The sequence below is a fragment of the Hakea prostrata genome, chromosome 5, assembly GCF_041222555.1.
Source record: "Hakea prostrata isolate BN-2017 chromosome 5, UWA_Hpros_2, whole genome shotgun sequence".
NCBI classification, from domain to species: domain Eukaryota; kingdom Viridiplantae; phylum Streptophyta; class Magnoliopsida; order Proteales; family Proteaceae; genus Hakea; species Hakea prostrata.
Genome location: NC_142604.1, coordinates 16,208,698 through 16,231,200, shown reverse-complemented (window position 1 = coordinate 16,231,200; position 22,503 = coordinate 16,208,698). Strand labels below are relative to the sequence as shown.

At 39.2% G+C, this 22,503-nt stretch overlaps 2 protein-coding genes across 3 annotated transcripts in view; both read left to right on the top strand.

Moving 5' to 3' along the window:
* Positions 1–13,884, top strand: part of LOC149015439 (uncharacterized) — a 35,303-nt gene extending 21,419 nt beyond the window's left edge. For both annotated transcript variants that reach the window (XM_089155051.1, XM_089155050.1), the window contains 2 exons: positions 9,219–10,334; positions 13,490–13,884. In XM_089155051.1, the coding sequence (XP_089011177.1) occupies positions 9,219–10,063 (845 nt within the window). In that variant the 3' untranslated portion in view covers positions 10,064–10,334; positions 13,490–13,884. The remainder of the gene's footprint in view (positions 1–9,218; positions 10,335–13,489) is intronic.
* Positions 13,885–16,431: 2,547 nt separating this feature from the next.
* On the top strand, positions 16,432–21,614 carry LOC149015438 (rop guanine nucleotide exchange factor 1-like). Its single transcript, XM_089155857.1, has 6 exons — positions 16,432–17,010; positions 17,199–17,315; positions 17,410–17,942; positions 19,684–20,037; positions 20,812–21,301; positions 21,378–21,614. The coding sequence occupies exons 1-5, from the start codon at positions 16,728–16,730 to the stop codon at positions 21,229–21,231; spliced, it is 1,707 nt and encodes a 568-aa protein (XP_089011983.1). The 5' UTR covers positions 16,432–16,727; the 3' UTR covers positions 21,232–21,301; positions 21,378–21,614.
* The last annotated feature ends 889 nt before the right edge of the window (positions 21,615–22,503 follow it).

Below are 22,503 nucleotides of genomic sequence, written 5' to 3'. Positions count from 1 at the left end.
TCCCTCCGATTAGGGTCTGACATAACGGGACATCCTAGCCAAACACTACTAGATAGTCCTAAATATGTCATCCAACAGTTTAGGAAGGGTAACCCACCAATAAAATCCATGCTAATGTCCTCCCAAATGCGATCCGGAATTGGCAGTGGTTGAAGGAGTCTAGCGGGTTTCATGGCTTGATATTTACTGCACTGACAATCATCACAACTAGCCACAAAATCGCGGACAACAACCTTCATTCCTACCCAGTATACCACAGCCGCTAATCGCCTGTAGGTCCTCAAAAAACTTGAATGCCCACCGAATGGGGTAGAATGATACTCGAACAATAATTTGGGAATTGGGGGGGGGGATCTTTCAGGGATGACTAACCTGTTTTTATAGAGTAATGTTCCTTGTTGGAGATGATAGGTAGGATAGTCTTGGGATCCTTTCATCAAGGCCTGAATAATCTTTTGGTAACGCTCTGAGGCGTGAACTGCCGCATCTAAACCCTCACTTTCCTGCTAAGTTGCTGTTGTCATAGAGAAAAGTTGCTTATCACCCTCTGACCGTCGCGAGAGATTGTCGGTGGCTTTGTTTTCGCTGCCCGAACGATACAATATCTCAAAATCAAATCCCAAAAGCTTCAAAACCCACTTCTGTTGATCAATAGCCACAATGCGTTGTTCCAACAAATATTTCAGACTTTTCTGATCAGTTCGTACTTTGAAATGTCTCCCCATCAAGTAGTGACGCCATTTCTGGATAGCTAGCACAATTGCCATTAGTTCTTTCTTATAAACAGACTTGGTTTGTGCGCGAGGGGATAACACTTGGCTCCAGTAGGCAATGGGATGACCATCTTGCATCAAAACTGCACCCAGCCCAAAACTTGAAGCGTCAGTCTCCACAAAAAACTCCTTTGTGAAATCTAGCATAGCCAATACTGGAACGGTTGTCATGGCTGTCTTGAGGGCGTTAAACGCAGTTGTTGCCTTATTACCCCCACTGAAATGCATCTTTCTTCAATAAATTCGTGAGTGGAGTGGCAATCTTACCATAATCTTGGACGAATCTGCGGTAATACCTGAGTAAACATAAAAAACCCTCGCAAGGCTTTAAGATTGGCGAGTTGGGGCCACTCCACCATGCACTTGATCTTCCGTGGATCCGCCGCAACTCCATCTTTAGATATGATGTGCCTGAAATACTCCCGTGTAGCAACCCCAAACATGCATTTTTTTCGATTGATGACGAGGTGGTGCTGTGTGAGGAGTATAAAGGTGGTTCGCAAATGACCCTCATGTTCCTCCATGGTCTTGCGATACACCAAAATATCGTCAAAGAACACCAAAATAAATTTTTGCAAGTGTTCTCGAAATACCTCATTCATGAGTGACTGAAATGTGGCCGGAGCATTCGAAAGCCCAAATGGCATCACCAGGAACTCGTAATGCCCATTATGGGTATGAAAAGCCGTCTTTTCCTCATCACCTTCCACCATTCTAATCTGGTGGTATCTTGCTTTCAGATCAAGCTTGGTAAACACTGTGGCTCCGCCTAACTCATCCAACATTTCGTCAATTGCAGGAATGGGAAACTTGTCAGGAACTGTGAGTTTATTCAAGGCACGATAATCCACGCAGAAATGCCACCCGCCACCTGCCATCCTTCTTTTGAACCAACAATATTGGACTGGAGTAAGGACTCACACTAGGCCGTTCCAATCCTGCTGGTTAACGTTTCTGTACCAACCTTTCGACCTCGTTCTTTTGAGAGTGTGGGTAACGATAGGGCCGAATATTAGGTGGGGTACTTCTCTCGGCTAGCCGTATCCGGTGGTCTTGTTTCCTTCTTGGCGGCAGTTCATTGGGTTCAGCAAATAGTTGAGCAAATTCGGTTAATAAATTTGATACTGTTGTACTCTCGTGTACCTCTATATCGTCTCCGTCGGAATGCTGAGGCTGTAGCCAGTATCCATCACCGCCTGCTTGAATGTACTGTAGCACGCTTTTCAATGTTGTTTCCAAACGCAGCAAAGTCGGATCCCCATTCAGTTTCTCGGGTCGTCCCTGCCACTCAAAGTTCATGGTTCTCAAACGCCAGTTACTGCGTACCTCCCCGAGTGTCTGCAACCATTCTATGCCCAAAATGATATCAATGCTACCCAAATTGAAAGGTAAAATTTTTGTACAAAGATCTCACGGCCCAAGTGTATCGGAATCTGTCGACAGACCCTAGTACCTTGGCTAATCGTTCCATCACCCAAAGTGACCTGAAACTTTGTCTTCTCTACCACTAATCCCACGGGCCCTACCAACTTTTGAGCTACGAAGTTGTGCGTTGCGCCACAATCAATGAAAATGATGACTTCATAGCCATTGATCTGTCCTGTTAGTTTCAAGGTATGTGGTGAATCGATTCCCACCAAGGAAGTATGCGAGAGTTCCGTCTCAAGCACAGGTTCCATTTCGGCTGCAGTATTTTCGTCGTTGAACCCTTCTACCGCCGCTGCAACCTCTGGATTTGCGTCGTTGTGAAGCAACAACAACCTTAGTTGCTTCAGCGGGCATCGATGGCCGTTGGAGTATGGAGCGTCGCACTTGAAACCATGGTTATTAAAGCGGCAAAGCGACCAAAGCGATTGGGGCTCCGTCTTGGCGATTAGGCGACTAAGCGGCGCTTAGGCGGCAATAAAGCGACCAAAGCGGTTGAGTCAATATTTTTAATATAACTATTTTCTAATACAAATACTTTTCATAATAAACTAAAGTACTAAACAAACATTCCACAATCACATTCATAAAAATAAAAAAACATTCAAGAATCACAATTATGAAAAATTATCCAAAAAAAGAATAAAAACATAACTTCATCTCATCAAGCATCATAAGATTCATAGCAATAGTTATGTAGACGATAAATTAATAGATCTCGTTATTCCAATTTCCAAGTCATTGTTTATTTAATGATTCATTGATTATCAATGTTGAATATGGCTTATGCTTCACATTCTGGTTGCCGACGACGCTTTGGGCTTTGGAGTTCATTTGCAAATTGTGCCTTGACTCCGAAATGGCTCACATATTTAAATTTATATAAGGCGTTGTAGAATAAATTATGATTTAAAAAAAGAAAAGAAAAAATAATATGCACAAATTACAAAATGTAAGAAAAGCAGCTGCTTTAGCATCTAGGGGGCAATACGGCGCAAAAGGCGGCAAAGTGGTAGTGCCTAAGCTAAAAAGCGGCAAGAAATCAGCCTGTTAGTTAAGCGGTCACAATTTAAGCGGTTCAAAAACCGCTTTGCCTCCTAGGTGGCCGCTTTGATAACCATGCTTGAAACACACTCCTTTATCCATTTTATCCTTTATTTCTTCCTGGGATAGCTAGCGGGATCGAGCGGAGCTTCCTGTCGCTGTGAGGAAGAAGACTACGGCTCATTCCTTTGGATTGGGCGAACCGGCTTATTAAATCCTTGGTTCATTCCTGTTCCCTGAACCGTACTGGTTCCTTTATTGTTGGTGTTGAATGGGCTGAGATTAATGAAACGTGGGTTTGAAGTTTGGGCCGATTGAGTGGGCTGGGCCCAAGTAGACTTCTTAAATTTTCTGACTCCATTTTTAGCATCCACCGCTTGGGCCAGATCCATTATTTGGCCCAGATTAGTGAGGCCGAATAATTGAATTTCAACCCTAATCTCTTCGTTTAATCCAGCCAAAAACATCCCCTTTAACCATTCTTCGTCCACCGCTCCGACAGCCGCTGCAAGCTTTTCAAACCCTTCTCTATATGCTGCAAACATCCCACTTTGCTTATGGTTAATCAGCGCCTCTTGGGGAGTCTTCATTTGTGCCAAGCTAAATCGCTGGATCATTGATTCTTTCAAGCCTTTCCATGATAACAATGGCTGCTGCAATTCTTGGAAGCGTATCCATCCTAGTGCTGCACCTTCAAAACAGAGTTGCAGTTCTGAATTTCTCTACGTCGCTCAGTTTGTACAGATCAAAGTACCTCTCAGCCCGTGCGATCCACCCCATCGGATCTTCCCCCATGAAAATCGGCATCTCAAGATGTCTAGGAAGGAAGTCTCTTGATTTCTCTGGTTCGATCGTTCGCTCGCTGTAATTTGGAGTTCCATTGGTTTCATTCACCTCCGGCGTTAAGGTATGCATCTCCGTTGATTTTCCTTTCAACAGCATGAACCTTAATTCCTCTCTGAAGTTGTCATTCGCCTTTTCTCCTTTTTCTATGTGTTGTGCTAAGAGTCCAACTTGTCCTTGGATCTCTTTCACGATACTTTCCAATTCCTCTACCCTCTGCTCCATTCGACTCTTTACCATTCCCCTAGAGTCGACGGCTCTGATGCCAATTTGATAAGACCCCGATCTCAACTGAAGAGCAATGGACAATTTGTCACTCAACGATAATGGCAATACTCAACTGTAATAAAAAATAATCTCTAGAACATAACACACTACAGCTGTAGGTGATCCTATTCTACCCGAGAGCAATTGCCCCCTCCCTTAATTTTCTCACAACTCAAAACGTATCCCCTTCCTACTCTTCTTTCCTATTAATATCCAATTAATTTCCTACCGTATTAATCAACATAATTATCCCAATTCTAATCCTAAAAGCAATCTGAATGTAATATGACTCTTCAAAGGCAATCTGAATGTAATAGGACTCTTCAAATCTTCCAGCCGTTTCCTTCCCTTCTTAACTAGCTTTTGGGGATTTGCTTGCCACGCTTTCGAGTATAGACTCGTGATACAAGGGGCTTATTAGTATATAAGCAATCCACCACCAAAAAACATGGAGGAGTGTCTTGCTTTCTTGCTGTGTAATTGGAGGCACTAAGCCACTAACTACCTATCTCTTGGGGTTTTGCATAGACAAAGTAGGAATGGCTCCCCAAAGTATTATTTCTGCATATCTATAGAGAATTAGTTGGCCATGGCAATAGCATCAACGGTTAAGATAACGGTGTCATTTCAGTGAAGGCAGGTTTGAAGGAAGAAGGCGAGGTCATTTCAGTGAACATAGACTTCTTGAAGGCTGGGGCACCATCTCCAACTGTAAGCTAAAGTCTCAAAAAGTAGAGAATTCTTAAAGGTTGAATGAATATATTGATTCCAGACCTAAAATTTTTTAGAAGTTTCAAACATAAACTAATAATTCAAATTTGAGCAAAATAGGGGAGCATAGAATGTCCAATTACCCCAAAAAACAACAAAAGAGAAGAATAAGGGGAGGAGAAAACTGTATATAAGCAATAGGAAGGGAGAATGATAGGCCCCAGGATCATGCCAAGTTGCAGAGCAAGAGAGAGAGAGAGGGGGGATTAAGGTTGATTATGGGTTATAAAAACCAATAAAATGTGAGTAGTTAGGGATTATTTATATGAGTGCTAACGGTGTGCTTTGAGGGTGATTGACACAATTATAACCAATTTATCATTATTTTATCAATTAAATAACATTAGTGTTTGTTGAGTATGGCTCATGCTTCTCATTGTGTTGCCGATAGGCACAGGTTCCGCTACCCGGTGAGCGGGCGAATGTGTGGAGGCAGCACCTCTATAGCCTTTAGAGGGTCCATGTTTTTGTGGGCCCCGAAGTTTCTTTTTAGTTTGGACCTGGGCCCATGAATAGTTGTGGCTTAGGGTTTCTAAGCTCCTATATATTTATTCTCTTGTAACAAAGCATTGTATGTAGTTGTTTTCATGAATAATATAGTGAAAAACCTAATGTTGGATATAGCCTCACATTGAGGTGAACTAGGGTAAAATTTGTGTCTCATTCTTTCTTGTTATCAATTCGATTGTGTGTGATTGATCGCTCTAATCTTAACAATTTTGCATTCGATTCGTGGGTTCCTAATAGAGAAAAAGAGTTACAACTTTATTAGTTGGTCACTAGACAATGAGCGCAATCATCTTTTGTTCAAAATAAGATAAAAAGTAATTTTCATCTGGACATTTGATACAATTTCTCTCTCTCGCATAGGTAATTTGGACCTCTTGATTAGCAATTTTGCTTCAGTGCTGTGCATTAAATGCGTAGCACTGAGCTGCGAATGGCCAGAATTAAGCTACGTCGTCCAATTGGATGGAGACTGTTGATTATACCCATGTGTTATCTTCCACCATTTAAGTGAAGTAGAACGTGAACCGAACGGTTTAAGGAGGGAAAAACCAAACCGTTGCTGGACCGACTTGACAGATCGAACCGAGGCATTTCAAAACAAGCAAAATCGAGGGATTTGATTTTTAGGGCTTTTCTTCGTTCTTCTTCTTCACTCCATCCTGCGACCGAGATTCTGAGAGAGAGCCTGCGAACAAGCAAAATCGAAGTAAAAACCAGTGATAAAACCTGAAATCGTGTGAACCTGAACGTACAGAGGAGAGAAAGAGAGACGTTAGGGTTTCGACGACATTTGCCTTGCGTTTTCGCATTCTCAAATTTGCGAACGAAAGAGAGAGCTGCGTGAAGGAAACTGCGAGAAGAATCTCTTGCAACAGCTTCCTTGGTAAGAGCTGCGTTTTTTCATTCTCAAATCTGCTTGGTAAGCTTTAAATCCTTCAATGCTTGCCCTATATCAGTAAGAAAACAGCTTTTCTTGTTTACTTTGATGCTGAAGTGAGGTTGAATGCTTACTGAAGTCCTGAATATTTTTGCTACTGGTATATACTTGTGATAAGAGGTCGAAGCAAACTTGTCTATTGTATTAATTTTTATTCATGTAAAGTTTCCACTTTTCTCTGTTAGTTTACCCACTTCACTACATCAAAGTGTCAAGAATTGAATACCATTCTTCCTTTAGCTTCGCAAACTGTGCGTTCATTCTTCCATGGTGCCACTTGAGTGATGCAATTAAATGCCGGATGAGTTTGAATTGTTCTTCTGTAATTCCTTAGATACAGTGGTGAGGGATAATGCAAAAGTCAGCCTGGAATTGGGGAAGCCAGTGGGAGATCGATTGCAGCTAGGATCAACACAACGGATGTTTGCCCAACTTCAGTTGGACTAATACTTAAACACATGAGTAGAGTTGCTATGGGCATATCAATGTATCTTGGCTGCCAACCAAACTTCCTTATGGTAGACATGGACACCTAGATCGGAGTTGTCTCCCTATTTGTTATCATCAAATCTTGGGTGACCTTATTTTTTTTAAATTACTGACTGGACACCTATACTTAATTGTCCTTACTTGTCAAGGAGAGTTGGATTTATAATCCTAAATCCATAATTGGATTTGTTTCATTTTTTCTTTTAAAGAAGCATAGCCTGAGACAAGGTCTTTGGACCACTAAATGCATGAAGTGGATGTCTCAAAACATTGGTTCAAGTCTCGGGGGAAAAGAGGCCTCTGAAACCTTGCTTTTTGTTCATAGAAATTAAGAACTTGTGGCATTGTTACTGCTGTGTGCCTCTCTACAACATAATGCAAGATGACCAATTAGTGCAGGCCCTTGTTTAGAGGACTGAGAATTACTCCCTTCCTTTGTTCACCTCAGCATTAGTGAAATTGCTTCAGCGCTGCGCATTGAGCTGCCAACGGCTTAGATTGAGCCAACAAATAAAAATTAAGCACAACCGTTCATTTCAAACCAAATGAAGTTTGAACGTTTTAAGCATATAAACCAGTTCGGCTCAATACATAAACCAGCTAAATTGCAGACTGAACCGATCACTTCATTCAAACATTTCAAATCAAGGAGCTACCCTCGTCTTCTTCATTCCATTGAGAAGCAACCTGAGAGGAGAGAGAAAGAGATATCTCAGTTGCGCAAGGGTTTTTCTGACAAACGAACTAAGGAGAAAGAGAGAGCTTGCGAACAAGAGGAAGCCATTCCTTCTCCTTCATTTTCAAACCCTAAAGTGTTTTTGACATTCTCAAATCCTAAAGGGAGCTCCCTGTTTGCGAACGAGAGTCCAACAAACCTCCAATCCAGGTTGAGCTCAGGCTTCAGACGACGAAGTAGAGGAAGAGAGAGGCTAGGGTTCCTGCATCTGCTTCTTCATTCTCAAATAACTGAACGAGAGAGAGGTCTGCGAACGGTGCAAAGGACGAACACAGAGGGTCTTTAGGGAAAAAAAGAAGAAGAAGAAAGCTTAGGGCAACCTGCATTTCGGTTCCTTGGTAAGCCATACAATCAAATAAGTTTCGTGTTTTTTATAGTAATCCTATACTTATGTTTAACTAGGAAAGGTTTCTATTGATATTGCTACTTTGTTCTTTGAAAATTTTTACTGTCCAAAGTTTGATTGCTTGTTTTGTGAATTGAAAGTGCTACTGCATGTTTGCTATGACATCAAGGGTTTTCTGATTGCTAGTCAAGAAATTCAGGTTGACACCATGTCAAGTAATTATTTGCTATGTTTAAATTTGGAAGCTCAGAGATACCCAAGGAGAATCCTTTCTTGGGACCTGATAGCACTCGTATAAAGAAAAAACAGGGAAGCTTAGGTTTACAATCCGGTCTAGAAACTTTGTCAGATTTTGTCAAATGCTACGATGACATGCATTTTTTTATTTATTATTTGATGGAATAATTCATATTTGATCCTAGTATTTTTGGATTTAATTCTATGACCAACTCCCCAGTATTTTTGGATATAATTCATATTTGACCAGATCCTCCCTCCAGAGATATCATTCTAGCCTTCTTCCACAACTAGCAACATGATTGACAAATCCTGGTGAAGAAATTTGAGTTGATTTTGTCTTCTTGTGTCATGGTTTTTCTTTCATATTGTGAAGCTTTACAAATTTAATTAACAGATTTTAACTATTTAATTTTTTGAATATGATCCTTCTTGTATGTGCTAGACTCTGACTGCCATTCTCCACATCAGTTTCCTTGTTTGACAGCCATTCTCCTCATCGTTTTTCTTGTGTAGTAGCATTTATCTTTTTGTTGAATTGAGAATGACTTTGCCTATGATTTGTAACAAGTGATCACTTTGTGCATGCTGTCTACTAGACATGTTGGTTTTGTGAGGGCAACAATTTGATTGTAGTATTTAGGGTTTTCTAATTCAAGTTGCAGATGGATACTTCCAAGCTTTATTTGCTATGTTTAAATCAATTTTGATTTATGCAGTATATATTGTTGTCATTGAAATTGAGGTGAACCACTTTATATTGCCTCTTAGTTCATATGTGTTACTTGAGTTTCATACTTTGGATTGTTGTTTAGCTAATATGTTTTGTGATCTATGCAGCAAATACCAAATCCACTATGGCTCCAAAAGCGATTAGGGGAAACAAAATGAAAATTCCTCCGGCAGTGGATGAATGGTTTGTACGGCCGGGGGCCAAAGAAAGGTTTGAGACCCTAAAGAAGCAGATAATAATAGAAGGAAGGGAGGTAGAAATAAATTCCTTTCAAGCTGTAGGTATATGTGATATGTTTAGAGGGATAGGTTGGGAGAACATGCTGCATTTAAAAGCCAAGTGTTATCCTGAGCTAGTTAGGATTTTTTATGCAAATTTGCATTTCACTGGGGAGGAAGAAGACTTGAAAGCCATCTCCTATGTTAAAGGGACCCATATTGAGCTAGGTATTGATGACCTAGCTGCCATTCTTGAAATTTCAGTTAAGGGTCCTTGTATATTTTGGGAACCTAGAAAGAAATTTAAGCATTTGGTTAATGTTGATACCACGTATAGTGATATTATGGTAAACTATACGGGTGACACCGGCATCATCTGCATCAAGGAAAAACAACTAAAACCTATTCCCCACATGTTGAGCCACATCATCCAACACAACATTGTCCCCCGTAAGGGTCATCGTGAGTCCATAAATTCTTTTCAAGCCTATGTGACCCATTGTGTTCATAGTTTTAGGCATCTAAACCTGCCCTTCATCATTCTTCAGATGATGCAATGTGCTTTAGTGACACACAATCGTGGTCTACCCTACGGTAGAATCCTAAGTCACATATTTATTGTATCTGGAGTTGATGTTAAGGGGGAGAAACCTTCTGAGGAGAAAGAAGTTAGAATTCGCTGTAAGAAATTTTCTTGTGGAGAAGTGGCAGTTAAAACCCTCCTCCAGATGTAGGAGTACATCCTCCAGAAAATGAGGAGTCACACTTCACACATGCTCAGTTGTTGGCTTTTCAACAACATACGGATGGAAGATATGCACAATTGGAGGAACATGTGCTTTATATGCGTCGTCAGCAGGACCGAATGACTCGTCAGCTGGACCAAATGGCTTGTCACCTGCAAATTCCGGTGCCCACAAGATCTCCATCAAATTCTACATCAGATTCTGAGTAGGAAAACACAAAGTATTGAGTGCAATACTGGTTCATATTGATGTTTCTACAGTAAGTAGTGTTTAAATGCTCTGCTTTTAATCTCTTATATTGATCTGTTTGCTTTAGAACTTTTTTGCATGTAGACATTTTAATTTTCTGCTGTAAATATACCATTGCTTTCTCTTCTGGGTCAACTTTACTTCCAAACTCTGGTTCAGAAGAAGACCTTCAGCTATCAACGATTAGAGGAAAAAGGAGACTGTTGAAATGAGAGAAAAATCCAATTAAACAAACAGTTAACAGGTCCTTAACTAATAAAGACTCTAATCTGTATCCCAGATCACACAAGAGAAAAACATACATTGCAAAAATGGAGAATCAATTCATTAAACAGGATAAGAAAAATTAACCAACACTTTAGCCCTACAGATACATGGTTGAAACTTAGGCAATACCAAAACCAAGTTAGAAAGCCAACATTCCTTAACAGAACATCAAGGTTCACTACCAGAAAGCAATATAGAAAAGTCTATCAATCAACAAAAGATTTACCCAATCAGTTGCTGGATATGGGACTCATAGCTACCCTGGGCCCACAGCACATCAACCTGGGTATGATCAGAAAGGATTTACCCAATCTGTGTACGGACAGCAACCAGCTCCACTCCCACCACCTGCTTATGGTCAAGCTCCACTCTCTACTTCACAACCTGCTTATGGTCAAGCTCCATATCCTCCACAGCCAGTCCCAGGCCAGTCCACTTATGGTCAGGGTACAAATACCCCTGCTTATGGGCAGCACAGCCTCCATGGGGGATCCATGGTTATCCACAGCCAGCAGCTTATGGAGTGGAAAGAAATGCAGAGGGAAGTGCTGCTGCTCCAAGTTATGGTTCTGCACCTGTGGCACAGGAACTCACTCGTCCTCAAAGCTGAAGATATGATGTGCCAGACTCGGTTGCTTTCCCTTTTAAGGCTGGTGCTTGAACTTCTAAAAGAGATTTTTTCCCAAATGCTTTTGTATCTTCAGGCATAACTTGTTTTACTTAAAGCAATCACTGGATGGAAACTGATGTTCTAGAGTAGGAAAGTCCTTACAGATCCTGCTCCCGATTACAGCTCTGCGCTATTGAGATAGGTTAGTCTTGGCATTAAGTTGGTGTGGGAGTAATTTAGTTGAACACAAAAGCAGGATGATATGGGTTGAGAAGATTATTGAAGTTAGTTTCTGGATAAATATCTGGATAGATATAGATTGTGAGTGCCTTAAATTTTCTAATGGTGGAATAGCTGGTTACTAATGTTCTTAATTCTGTGAGCTATCATGCAATGGACAAAAATTTAGTTGTGTTTCTGTCTATCTTCAGGCATTGTTTACCTTGTTTTCCAATGTCCATAGCCTGTATTATAGATGTTTCTGTATGTGCTTATCCTGTGAAAGGGGAAGGGGTCTAATAGGTCATTTCCTGCCAAGATTTTGGACTCTGTGTTTTGTAAGTTGTGATGTTTGATTTGCGTCTTAGACCCTGTATGATGCCATAGGAATCTCCTTGAGGGAAGGACACTTGCAGAAAATAATACAATAGAATGCTACTAACAAGTTCTGAACTAGCTGGTAATATATATTTTAGGGGTGGTGGTGTTTATATAGATTTTGTGCTTTCGTGGGTAACAATGAGTAGAAATTTTATTAAAAAATAAGTTAAAATTTGACTTGCAGAGTCAAGAGGGCAACCCAATTGGATCACTTGCATGTTAGACTTCTGCTTTCCCCAGTTATTTGACCTCTGAGAATCGAAATAAAAAATTAAAATAGAACTGTTATATGCAAAAGAGAGACAGATGCAAGGGGTAAGCTTTTGGTAATTCAGGCCTATGTAGGGGACGATTTCACATAGGGTTACCCAATTGAACATTAAAAAACAATTATTGTTATTATTAATTTATTTATATAGTAATTAGTTAAGTAACCTAGTAAGTTGGTATTAGCCTTATATGCACCTACCAAGCACATGCAAGGAACTAGACTGCCTTATTTTACATCCCTGCAATTTGACAATCTTTCTACTTCAAAGCTTCCACTGGAAAACCTAACCTTGCCAAACTATGAATCCAATTATTTGTTGCACATTACATATAACTTTATTTAAAAGTGAGAACAATGAAATTGAAGTTACATTGGCTGCCAACAGGGAGAGATATCTAATATATCTAGATCTGAAACCTTACTATAGAAACCGAACGAGAGGATTGCTGGAAAGCTGACACAGATCAGAATTGTAGAAGGATCAAAAAGGAAAAGAGGAGAAAATTTGCTTGCATTTCCAAATTTTCCCTAACAAAGAAAAACACAAATTTTGATTGCAGTTGAAATTACCTCACAGCTTCATATTTTCACATATTGGACAGAAGATAGGAAGAAGGCTTGTGTGATTGAGCCTTGCGATACAAGGAGAACTGATACCTACTAAAGACAAGATGCTTTGTCTTGACCAGCAACAAGAAGGCCACCGAGGTGCCTGTCTTCAGGTGACAAAACTGAAGCAGATGAACCCTCATCTGAACCTATGACTGAAAAGGCAAAGTTTTAGCTAGGTGAATGAGAATCAGAATGGTTCTAAAGACCAAATACCCTAAAAGCTTGAACAAAATTATTGACAATTTACCACATATAAGTGGAATCTACACTTAAACAAGAACATGGAGTTAATAAATCTTATTAAGCAATCAACAATCATCTCATTTAGTTCATTAACATCTGATGGTGAACAGAACTCCAGAAAATCAAATTTACCGACTCAAACAAATGCATCATGAGGACTAGCTCTTTAACGAAAGAGAACTGAGAATCACATAAATTGAAGTTTAAAATTAACAGCAAGGAAATTAATGACCTGAAGAGAAATCAACCGACGACTGTATCAAATCTAGTGTTTCTAACCTTTCTCACTCTCCTCTCCTCCAAATTTTTGTGATGTTATTTATAGTTTTTGGTTCAATTACTACTAGTATCACACTATGAATTGTATGCATTCTACACATTGATATGATCATTAGTTACCTTGTACTTCCCTATCACTAGTAATAAAGTTCTTGCAATTTTGCATTGGAAGTTTGAACAGCTTGAGGAGACTTGTTTAGTTACTAGTTCAAAGCCTGAGAAATAATCATTTCTGTAGAATTTACTTCTGAATTGATGAGTTAATATATATTCTACCATGCAGGAAAGGAGGAAGACTATAGATATGGCTACCCATTTATCAAACCAGCAAGCAAATATTCACCTCTTTAGGATCATCAACAGCTGCTTGTCCCTTGGCAACTACTGTCCCTCAAAAATTCAAGGTCTCAGTGTTGGAGAGAACTGGTGTTCCTTGTTCCAACGTCAACGTCTCTCACTTGAAGAGAAGGCACTAAAGTAGTTAAGGACAAAAACCTAGAAGATGTGGTGATTTCTTCAGTCGTTTCATTTGCAAGTCCAGACAAATTGCAGTTAGATGAATGCATTAATTGTTGCACAGGATCCATATTTATTGATTTATTATTATTTTTTTTATGAATAATTTTTCCGGAAAAATGTTTTTTTGACGAATTTTTTCTCTCGATATTATTGTTTTCAAGAATTGTTTTATCATTGTTTATTTATTTCATCTTTTATTGTCTCTTTTAGACTTGTTTAACCTCCATCAATAAGTAGGCTCCATTTTTGGGTAGAATAAGTAGGTACTTGAAGTCTGTTTGCTACCTAATCCATGACCCACAAACTGTCTCTTTAGGATGGACTCTTTAATGTCCACTCAAAGAAGGGGACTTTGCTTGAGTCCTGCGCAATTAATGTGCGGAACCGTCAAGCAAAAAAATTTCGACCGTGGGGTGAAAATCGATTTCGACCATTGAAATTCAACAGTCGAGATTTTAATTTCCATTAAGATTTCAGATCAAACGGACCAAATTCTTGCTTGATGGTCATGCACATTATGACTGAAGCAATTTTGAAAGAAGGGTTACCATTAGAGGAATATCAGCAGGCACTTAGTCTTGCTTGTTTATCTTATATTTCTCATTTGTCACAATCTCGTTTGGTTTTGTCATGATTATTTATCTTTCATCAAATTATTAATTCTTTTTAATTGCCATCTGAACTGGAAAAATATTAAATGGATTATTTGAAAGAAAATCCTATATTCCCAAAATGGCTAGCATTCTCACTCCCAGAACCAATCAGTCATCTTTATGGAGAACTAAGAAAATACCATTGAGTTAATCAAATTTATCTTCACAAAATGGTGTACTTAATTTTGCTCATCTGTTTGTAATGAAGGGAAATTACGTTTCTAGGGGTGTCTTCCTCATAATCTCCCACAACGTTATTTCTTCTGTTGGTTTGCTACAATACTAGTGTACCTATTTGTGCACTGCTAAACTAATCAAAGTTTACCATTCCAGCTTGGTTTCTACATTCTAGAGGTCATACAAGGAGATGTGCTCAATTGTGATCTTCCGTATTTTGATATCTATGTGACAAATATAAAGACAAGACCCAATCCAAAGATCTAGGTAATTGAATAAATCATTCAAATTAAAGATCTTATGCAAATAAGACACAATAATTTTACGTGGTTCATTAACCCGAAAAGGTTCGAAATTAGCTACATCCACTGGGAGGGAACCCATTATTTAATTTTCAAAATAATACAAGATTTGAGAATAATATAATGTTACCTCAACTGGTCACAACTCCTCTCAAACTTCACTAAAAACACCCTTCCACCTTCAAGTTCATGAAGAAAACCCTTCAATCCAAGCTCAAGCTTCAATTGAACAATCATAAAAAAATAAAACAAGAGAAAAAACTCATTTCTTGCAAGGTAATGGATTCAACATTACAATTATGAGGTATGATGTAGTAGAATTTCTAGGTAGATCATAAATGTGGAACACACAGTTAAGATTGGTAAAGGAGAAGGAATCTCAAGTCCACGTTTGGGTTAAATATTTCGAAAGAACAAGAATAACCTTGAACAAAAATATTTCGAAAGAACAAGAATAACCTTGAACAAAAAAAACCACGCTTGCTTTATTTTTCATCTCCTTCCACCGTCTATAACTATTTTTTCTTTCAATCATAAATTCTTACAAAGTTTGGAAAGTATGTGTTGGTGAATAATATTTTTAAACTTAAAGACATGAAGGTAATATTAGAAGTAGACAAATAAAAACTAATTGAAACTAATGTTATTAATTATAGAAAGCCTATCTAATAAATTGAATAACTTTAAAGATACATTAATATTAGGGTTGAACTCAGGAAATGGCATTAATATTATGGGTTAAGTAAAAAAGGGTGGCCCTAAAATGTTCCCTCTTATTAAAGAAACTATGAAATCCAAATCAAGAATAATTAATTTATTAATTAATGTTTGGCATAAATATGGATGAAACGGCTATGTAAATAAATATTACCATTAAAGTATTGAATTAAATATGAACCATGGATGATTTAGATTTAATCCCACCAAATTAATGGTAGGATTTCTAGAACTGTTCAAGAATTGTTCAGCCAAGCAACTTATATGACCGTTCAACCACCACCTTTCCTAATTGTTTTTTCAATCAGATGGACGGATCTCATCATGAATTGATACGTTTCTGCACGAAGACCCTTTGCCGACCAATAATATACATACATATTTTTTTGTGTGTAAAGAGTAAAGCCTGAATAATATTCATGAATTCTCAATTCAGCGATTAAAAAAAAAAATAATAATAATAATAATTATAAGAGATCAAAGACTCTGATGGTCAAAATGGTCATTACACCTTGTGGGACCTAGATCATTTAATATATTTCTCCGTTTACAAAAATAGCCGCCACCTTCCTCGCGCTTTCCTAGTACTCGCGCGATTCCCTCCAAGCCATTACAAAATTCAACTATTTCTTTATAACATTTTATCAGAAATCAGAAAAGAGGAAAAATGAAAAGACGATTTCTTTAACACGGGCCCCACCTGGGCATCCCACACCTGGCAACGTCTCTATCCACGTCTGCAGAATACTCTCACGTGTCGGATGACGTGGCAGATAGGATCATACGGAACACTAGTAAAGAAAAAGACTTGGTCGGGTGAGGTGTCCGGTGGTGTGTTACATACTTACACAGTTACACAGGAGAAAGCAAAGCCGACCCTGCAAGTGGTCTCTCTTTTGCTTTTGGAGCATCAGAGACAGAAACACAAGAGTAGCTAGAGAAGCTAGAGAGAGAGAGAGAGAGAGTTTTGGTAGTGATTACTCTTCTGTAGTGCTGTCGTGGTCTCTTTGTTTCTTTTCCTTTTTCCCTTCTGTCTGCAACTCTTGCGGATCACGCAGGGCTAGAGGATTCATCAGCTTTTTCTTGCCGGAGGAAATGCACGCCTGAGATCTAAGTTCTCCAGTAAGGGATTTATTTGGATTTTCTTTCTTCAATGGGTAGTGTTTCGTCTGAGGATGGTTTCGATCAGCAGAGTGAACGATTTGGGAGTTATAGTTTGAGTGCAGACGTCAGTGAGTCGGAGAGTTCGAGTAGTTATTCATGTCGGCGCTACGATGGTGAAGGAGCTTCCAGTTCTCTCGCGTCTTCTCCCCTTGCCGGACATTCTTCAACTGTTAATTCAGGTTTTCCGGCGCCGCCTTTGATGTTACCCGTTATCGGTGGGAGAGATATTGTTTGGGATGAAAAGCCGGGAAAACCGGAGACTGAATTGTCTGGTTAGTTTTGCGTAACCTATTTTTGTTGGATTTGCTTTATTTTTTCCCGGAAACAATCTTCGAGGAGATCTCACTTGGAATTAATTACCTTAGTATCTTGTTGGTTTTTCACGTTTCTGATCTGTGTATCTCATCTTACACTACTGCTTCCTCTAGCGAATTTATCTTTGTCGGATATATTTTTGCAGAAGTTGAGATGATGAAGGAGAGGTTCGCTAAGCTTCTTCTTGGAGAAGACATGTCCGGTGGGGGTAAGGGAGTATGTACTGCCTTGGCAATCTCCAATGCGATTACTAATTTATCCGGTTAGTTATTCTGATTTTGCGTTTTCATTGTGTGCTTCCTGAAAATTTTCCGTAAAGTTTGCATTTTTTGATTTTTCTTTTTGAGGGATGGCAGCAACTGTTTTTGGGGAGCTATGGAGGCTGGAGCCATTGGCGCCGCAGAAGAAGGCAATGTGGTGTAGAGAGATGGAGTGGCTTCTAAGCGTGAGTGATTCGATTGTGGAACTCATTCCTTCGCTGCAAGAATTTCCTGGTGGTGGGGCGTTCGAGGTCATGGTTACTCGACCGCGCTCTGATCTTTACATAAACCTCCCAGCCCTTAAGAAGCTTGATGCCATGTTGCTAAGCATCCTTGATGGCTTTCAGAATACTGAATTTTGGTATGTGGATCGTGGGATAATTGTAGCTGAAGCTGGTGACGGTGATGCATATCCTTCCTCTTTAGGAAGACCTTCTATTAGGCAGGAAGAGAAGTGGTGGCTCCCCTGTCCCAAGGTTCCTCCCAGTGGTTTGTCTGAAGATGCAAGAAAGAGATTGCAGCAATGTAGGGAATGTGCGAATCAGATCCTCAAGGCAGCCATGGCAATCAATAGCAGTGTCCTTGCTGAGATGGAAATCCCGGAGGCTTATTTAGATACTTTGCCAAAGGTAAAATAATCCAATCCTATTTTTGAACTGACACTAACCATCTTCAATTAGCGTGTTGCAAGAATGATTAGCGGTAACTAATATATTGTAGATATTTTCTTCTGTTTATTGCTTTTGATTTGTCCTGTATCGGATGCATATGTAGCCACTTGTTTTTGCTTAGTAGTAAATTGAGCTACTTTATTTAGGATAAACCATTTTAACGTTTGATTTAACGTATTTGATAGAAGTGAGTAATCAAATTAATACTAATGAATCCAACTTCTTTTTTTTTCCTGCTGTTTTTTTCTCAACGTTACCTTCGGCTGTATACCTAATCCATAAGGAACTTGGAAATGATGAAATTGTATTTTCCTTTCTTCTTAGTGAAGCTTCCTTACTGTTTTAACTCTGACTCCATTAATATAGTCTCTCCTTATTTTTTCAGTCTGTGTGACTGTGATACTGTGTTTCTAGCTTCTTAGGTGTGTTTTACCTATTGAATCTGTCATGGGCAAGAAGTTTTACAAAGCCGGACATAACAATTGCAAAAAGCTGTTGCCACTTTGGAGTCAGGGTGGGAGACTCACTCTAATGAAATTAACTTGGTTTTTCACATGGGAAAGCTTGCATAAAAAATGGACATGCAACGGTTAATATGATTCATAAAGATAATTGATAACCAACATTCTTTCTGTGGTATCTGATGACATTGGAGCTGCCACTAAGTGGGCCTCAAATGTCATTTATTCGTTCAGTGGTTAACCTAGCTTTCTGTTCAGAAATTGTGCTCCTGCCTATGGTTTGGAGTTTCACTGTTTCATTCTATGGCTTCTGCTCATAATATGAATTTTGCAGTTTCAAATCTCATTCAGATATTCAAAACCTAGCTGGAAAAGGAAGAAAGCACTAAATCAATTTGTGTGCTGTTTTTTTTTTTCTTGTTTGAGGGTTTTGGATCTCTGAAGTATGCAAATAGAAATCTCATATGTTCAATTATTAGGATTTAGGATTCAATTTATCCTTCAGGAAAGCAATTTACTTAGTAAAAAGAGTGCTTTTAACTTTTAAGTATTTAGTTTCCTGACACCTGGTCATTATTTCAGTGCCAACTTGTGAGGTTTGAACTTGTAGCATGCATTTGCAAAAGTAATATTTGAAGGCTTCAAAGATATCCACAAAAATTTGGAAAAGAATGCTTTCAGAAAATAGGAGCATGGAGGCGTTCTGCAATTAATACGGAGAAAAATATTATGATTCCTTCTAAGTTGATGTTTGAAACCACCTTGTTGGTCTTGGATACTCTGTATGCTGTAAACTTAAAAAATAAAATCATTTAGGACTGATGTTGCCCAAAATAGATTGACAGCTGCAAAAGCATTGGAATGTCGGAATGAAATCTGAATTTGCTGAAAAGAAAATTAATGGTCAGCTTGAGCAACACATGAAATCAAGTGTTTGTGAACTTTCTTTAGTTACTGATTCGCATGACCATCTTTATTTGTCTGGTCCAAAACATTTAGTCTCCAATTACTTCATGAATTGAGTTTCATTTGACTGCCAAAGTCTAATTCCAAACTGCTTATTGTACAAAAAGGGTTTTCCTCGTGAAAGACTTCCTAAAGAATATAAATGAAAATTAATAAAATTGATAGTCATTGTGAACAATTATCCCAAGCAATTGAAAATTTCCTTCTGATACATATTCATAATAGAATTCTTTCTCATCTGTAACCTGACATGGTTTTAGCTTTTGTTGCAGAGTGGAAAAGCTTGTTTGGGTGAGATCATTCACCGCTATATAACTGCTGACCAGTTCTCCCCAGATTGTCTTCTTGATTGCTTAGACCTGTCTTCAGAGCACCACACATCAGAGGTGGCAAACAGGATTGAGGCTTCTGTGCATGTTTGGAGACTAAAAGATCAGAAAAAACGTTCAAATCATGCAAAATCTGGCCGGTCGTCATGGGGTGGAAAAGTCAAAGGCCTCATTGGGGAGATGGAAAAGAGTCAGATTTTAGCACAACGTGCTGAGACTCTTTTGCGGAGCTTAAGGACACGGTATCCTGGGCTCCCTCAGACTGCTTTGGATATGAACAAGATCCAATACAACAAGGTTTGAATCTTCTCTGCAGTTTAATATTGGAAAACATTTTCTATGCTTTTCTGTCCTTGAATGAGTCAATTTTGTTGGGCTTCATGTTACTGCAGCATAGTCTGCTCTGGTAATTAATAAGGAACTTGAATTGTTCCAAATCCGAGACACCTAAAATTCCAAGCTTCTGCTAGATCATGTTCTTTCAGGGCCTTACATTTTCTGATCACTGAAGGAATGCATAAATTGGATTACACAAGGATCTAGGGCTTGGAGCAAGGAATTCGGTTGGCTACTACCATTCTTGAACTCACACAGCTGAGTTTTGTCTGGAATGCCAGATTTGGGTACAAAAGGAGCTACCCAGGCATCTGAAAGCAAGGTTCTGGTTTGGGATTGCCAAGTCAACTAAGATCAGGAGATGATCCTGATACAACTTGGCCATTATGGCCATTTAAATCCCTAATCCTGAATCTGTGGGTTTGTGCATTCTATGGATAGTTTTAATTGGGTGGTCCAAGTTATCTAAGCTGAACATTCATTAGCTATGGAGGGTCTACCTCTTCCAAGTGTGCAGTAGCCACTGTCTGTCACTAAATATTTTTGTTGCAAGCATCCTCCAAGCCCAGGCTATTACAATGGTGCTCTTGTGCTTCTTTATCTAGCCTGGTGGCGGGTTATCATGAGTATATTTTTTTTATCCACTGTTGATTAAAAGTGAAAAATAGAATAGCATGACACTGATTCTACCAAATAAAAAGATGGAAGAATAATCATATCTTTTTCTTACTGTAGGATGTGGGACAGTCAATCCTTGAGAGCTACTCAAGGGTAATGGAAAGCTTAGCCTTTAACATCATGGCAAGGATGGATGATCTCCTCTATGTGGATGATGCTATTAGGCAATGTGCGGTTGCAGAGTCAATGTCTTTGTTTGGACAGGGAGGATTGGGAGGTCTTCCCAAGCAGAAACGAATTTCCCCTAGCCCGTTCTCAATTAAACGATCATCTTTTGCATCTCCATTAGCGACACCAACCTTCAGTGCCACTCCAGTAGTTGAAAGTCCTGGGAGGGGACACTCATTGAGGAAGAACTATCACAAGGGATTGCAGGATACCAAGTTAGAAAAATCAACAGATGTAGATAGAAATTGGTCGTATGCTGGAAACCTCAGCAGTAGAACAGATTCTGGATATGCTCCGGAACGGGATTGACAGAAGATGGTAACCCATTGTCACCAGGTTTTACCTGAATGCTGGTTTTGCTGAGCAAGTAGAATGCAAGGTTGGTGGCTTCTTTCCTGTATATTTTTTGAAATAGAATTAACATATTAAAAATTCTGATCTCGTTTTTGCCTCAGGTCTTGGTGATCGATGGATGGATTATTATGTTAAGTTTAACCAATGTTTATTACTGAAGCAGGTTCTTTGCTTGACTGAAAAAAAAGATTACAGTACTTTAGAGGAGGCTTTAGATGTCCATATGATATTTTTAACCATTCTGTTGGAAAGAAATTTCCCTTCTGATGATCAGTTAACAGACCTGGGAGTGAGGAACAATCCTCCACTTGCACTTTGACCCAGAGGCATTTGTAGTATGACGGATTTTATGGGAATCTCTTTTTGCTCCTTGCTGCAATATATGTATATTAACCTCACTGCAATTATACCATCTCGAAGCTTCAAAGAACAGCTATTATAGATAGGAATTAATAGCTAGGAAATGATTCCCGACAAAAAGCTAGCCAGGCTGGTGAGATGTGGACATCATAGTACTGCTTCTCTGTGTCCTAGTCTACTAGAGACTTTGCTCCAGTCCAGGACTTTCCTGCAAAACAATTCGGGTCATCGGATAAAAATTTTGGTCAAAGTTTCGATTTCGGTCATTGATATTTAACGGTCAATATTTGATCTTGACCGAATTTTGAATCGGACGATCAGAAATTCAACTTGACGGTAAAAGCTGAAGCAATTTGGGTGTACTAGAAAGCATCAGGACAAGCTTTAGATCTTAAAATCAGCCTGATCAACCGAATTGGTTTTTAGGGTAAAAAAACTGGATTTGTTTGGACCACTCACCGGAGGCCTTGACGTAGTTACGGTCAATTTCATTTGTTTTTTCCATCATCAAACCCGTGGCTAGGAATAGGGGCCCATGGAGTGTAGAGGGAAGTGGGAGGAAGACCTCCTTTGCCCTTTAATTACCCACATTTATTTTATGCAAGAGACTGTCACTAGACTCACCACTCTTTTCCAAACTGCCGAGTTTTGATTTTTTTTTTTATTTTTGCATAAGAGGTTCATCTGGACCAGCTTGCGCGCACCACAATTATATTTTCAAGGGAGTTTTTTATATAATTAATATTGCGGAATGGATGCCAACCCAAGACCTCCTCTAGGGAGGTTGGGCCTTTAACCACTTTACTTCCACAAACTGCCGAATTTTGACTGTTGATAGATCTATGTTGATTAAGTCACGTTTAAACC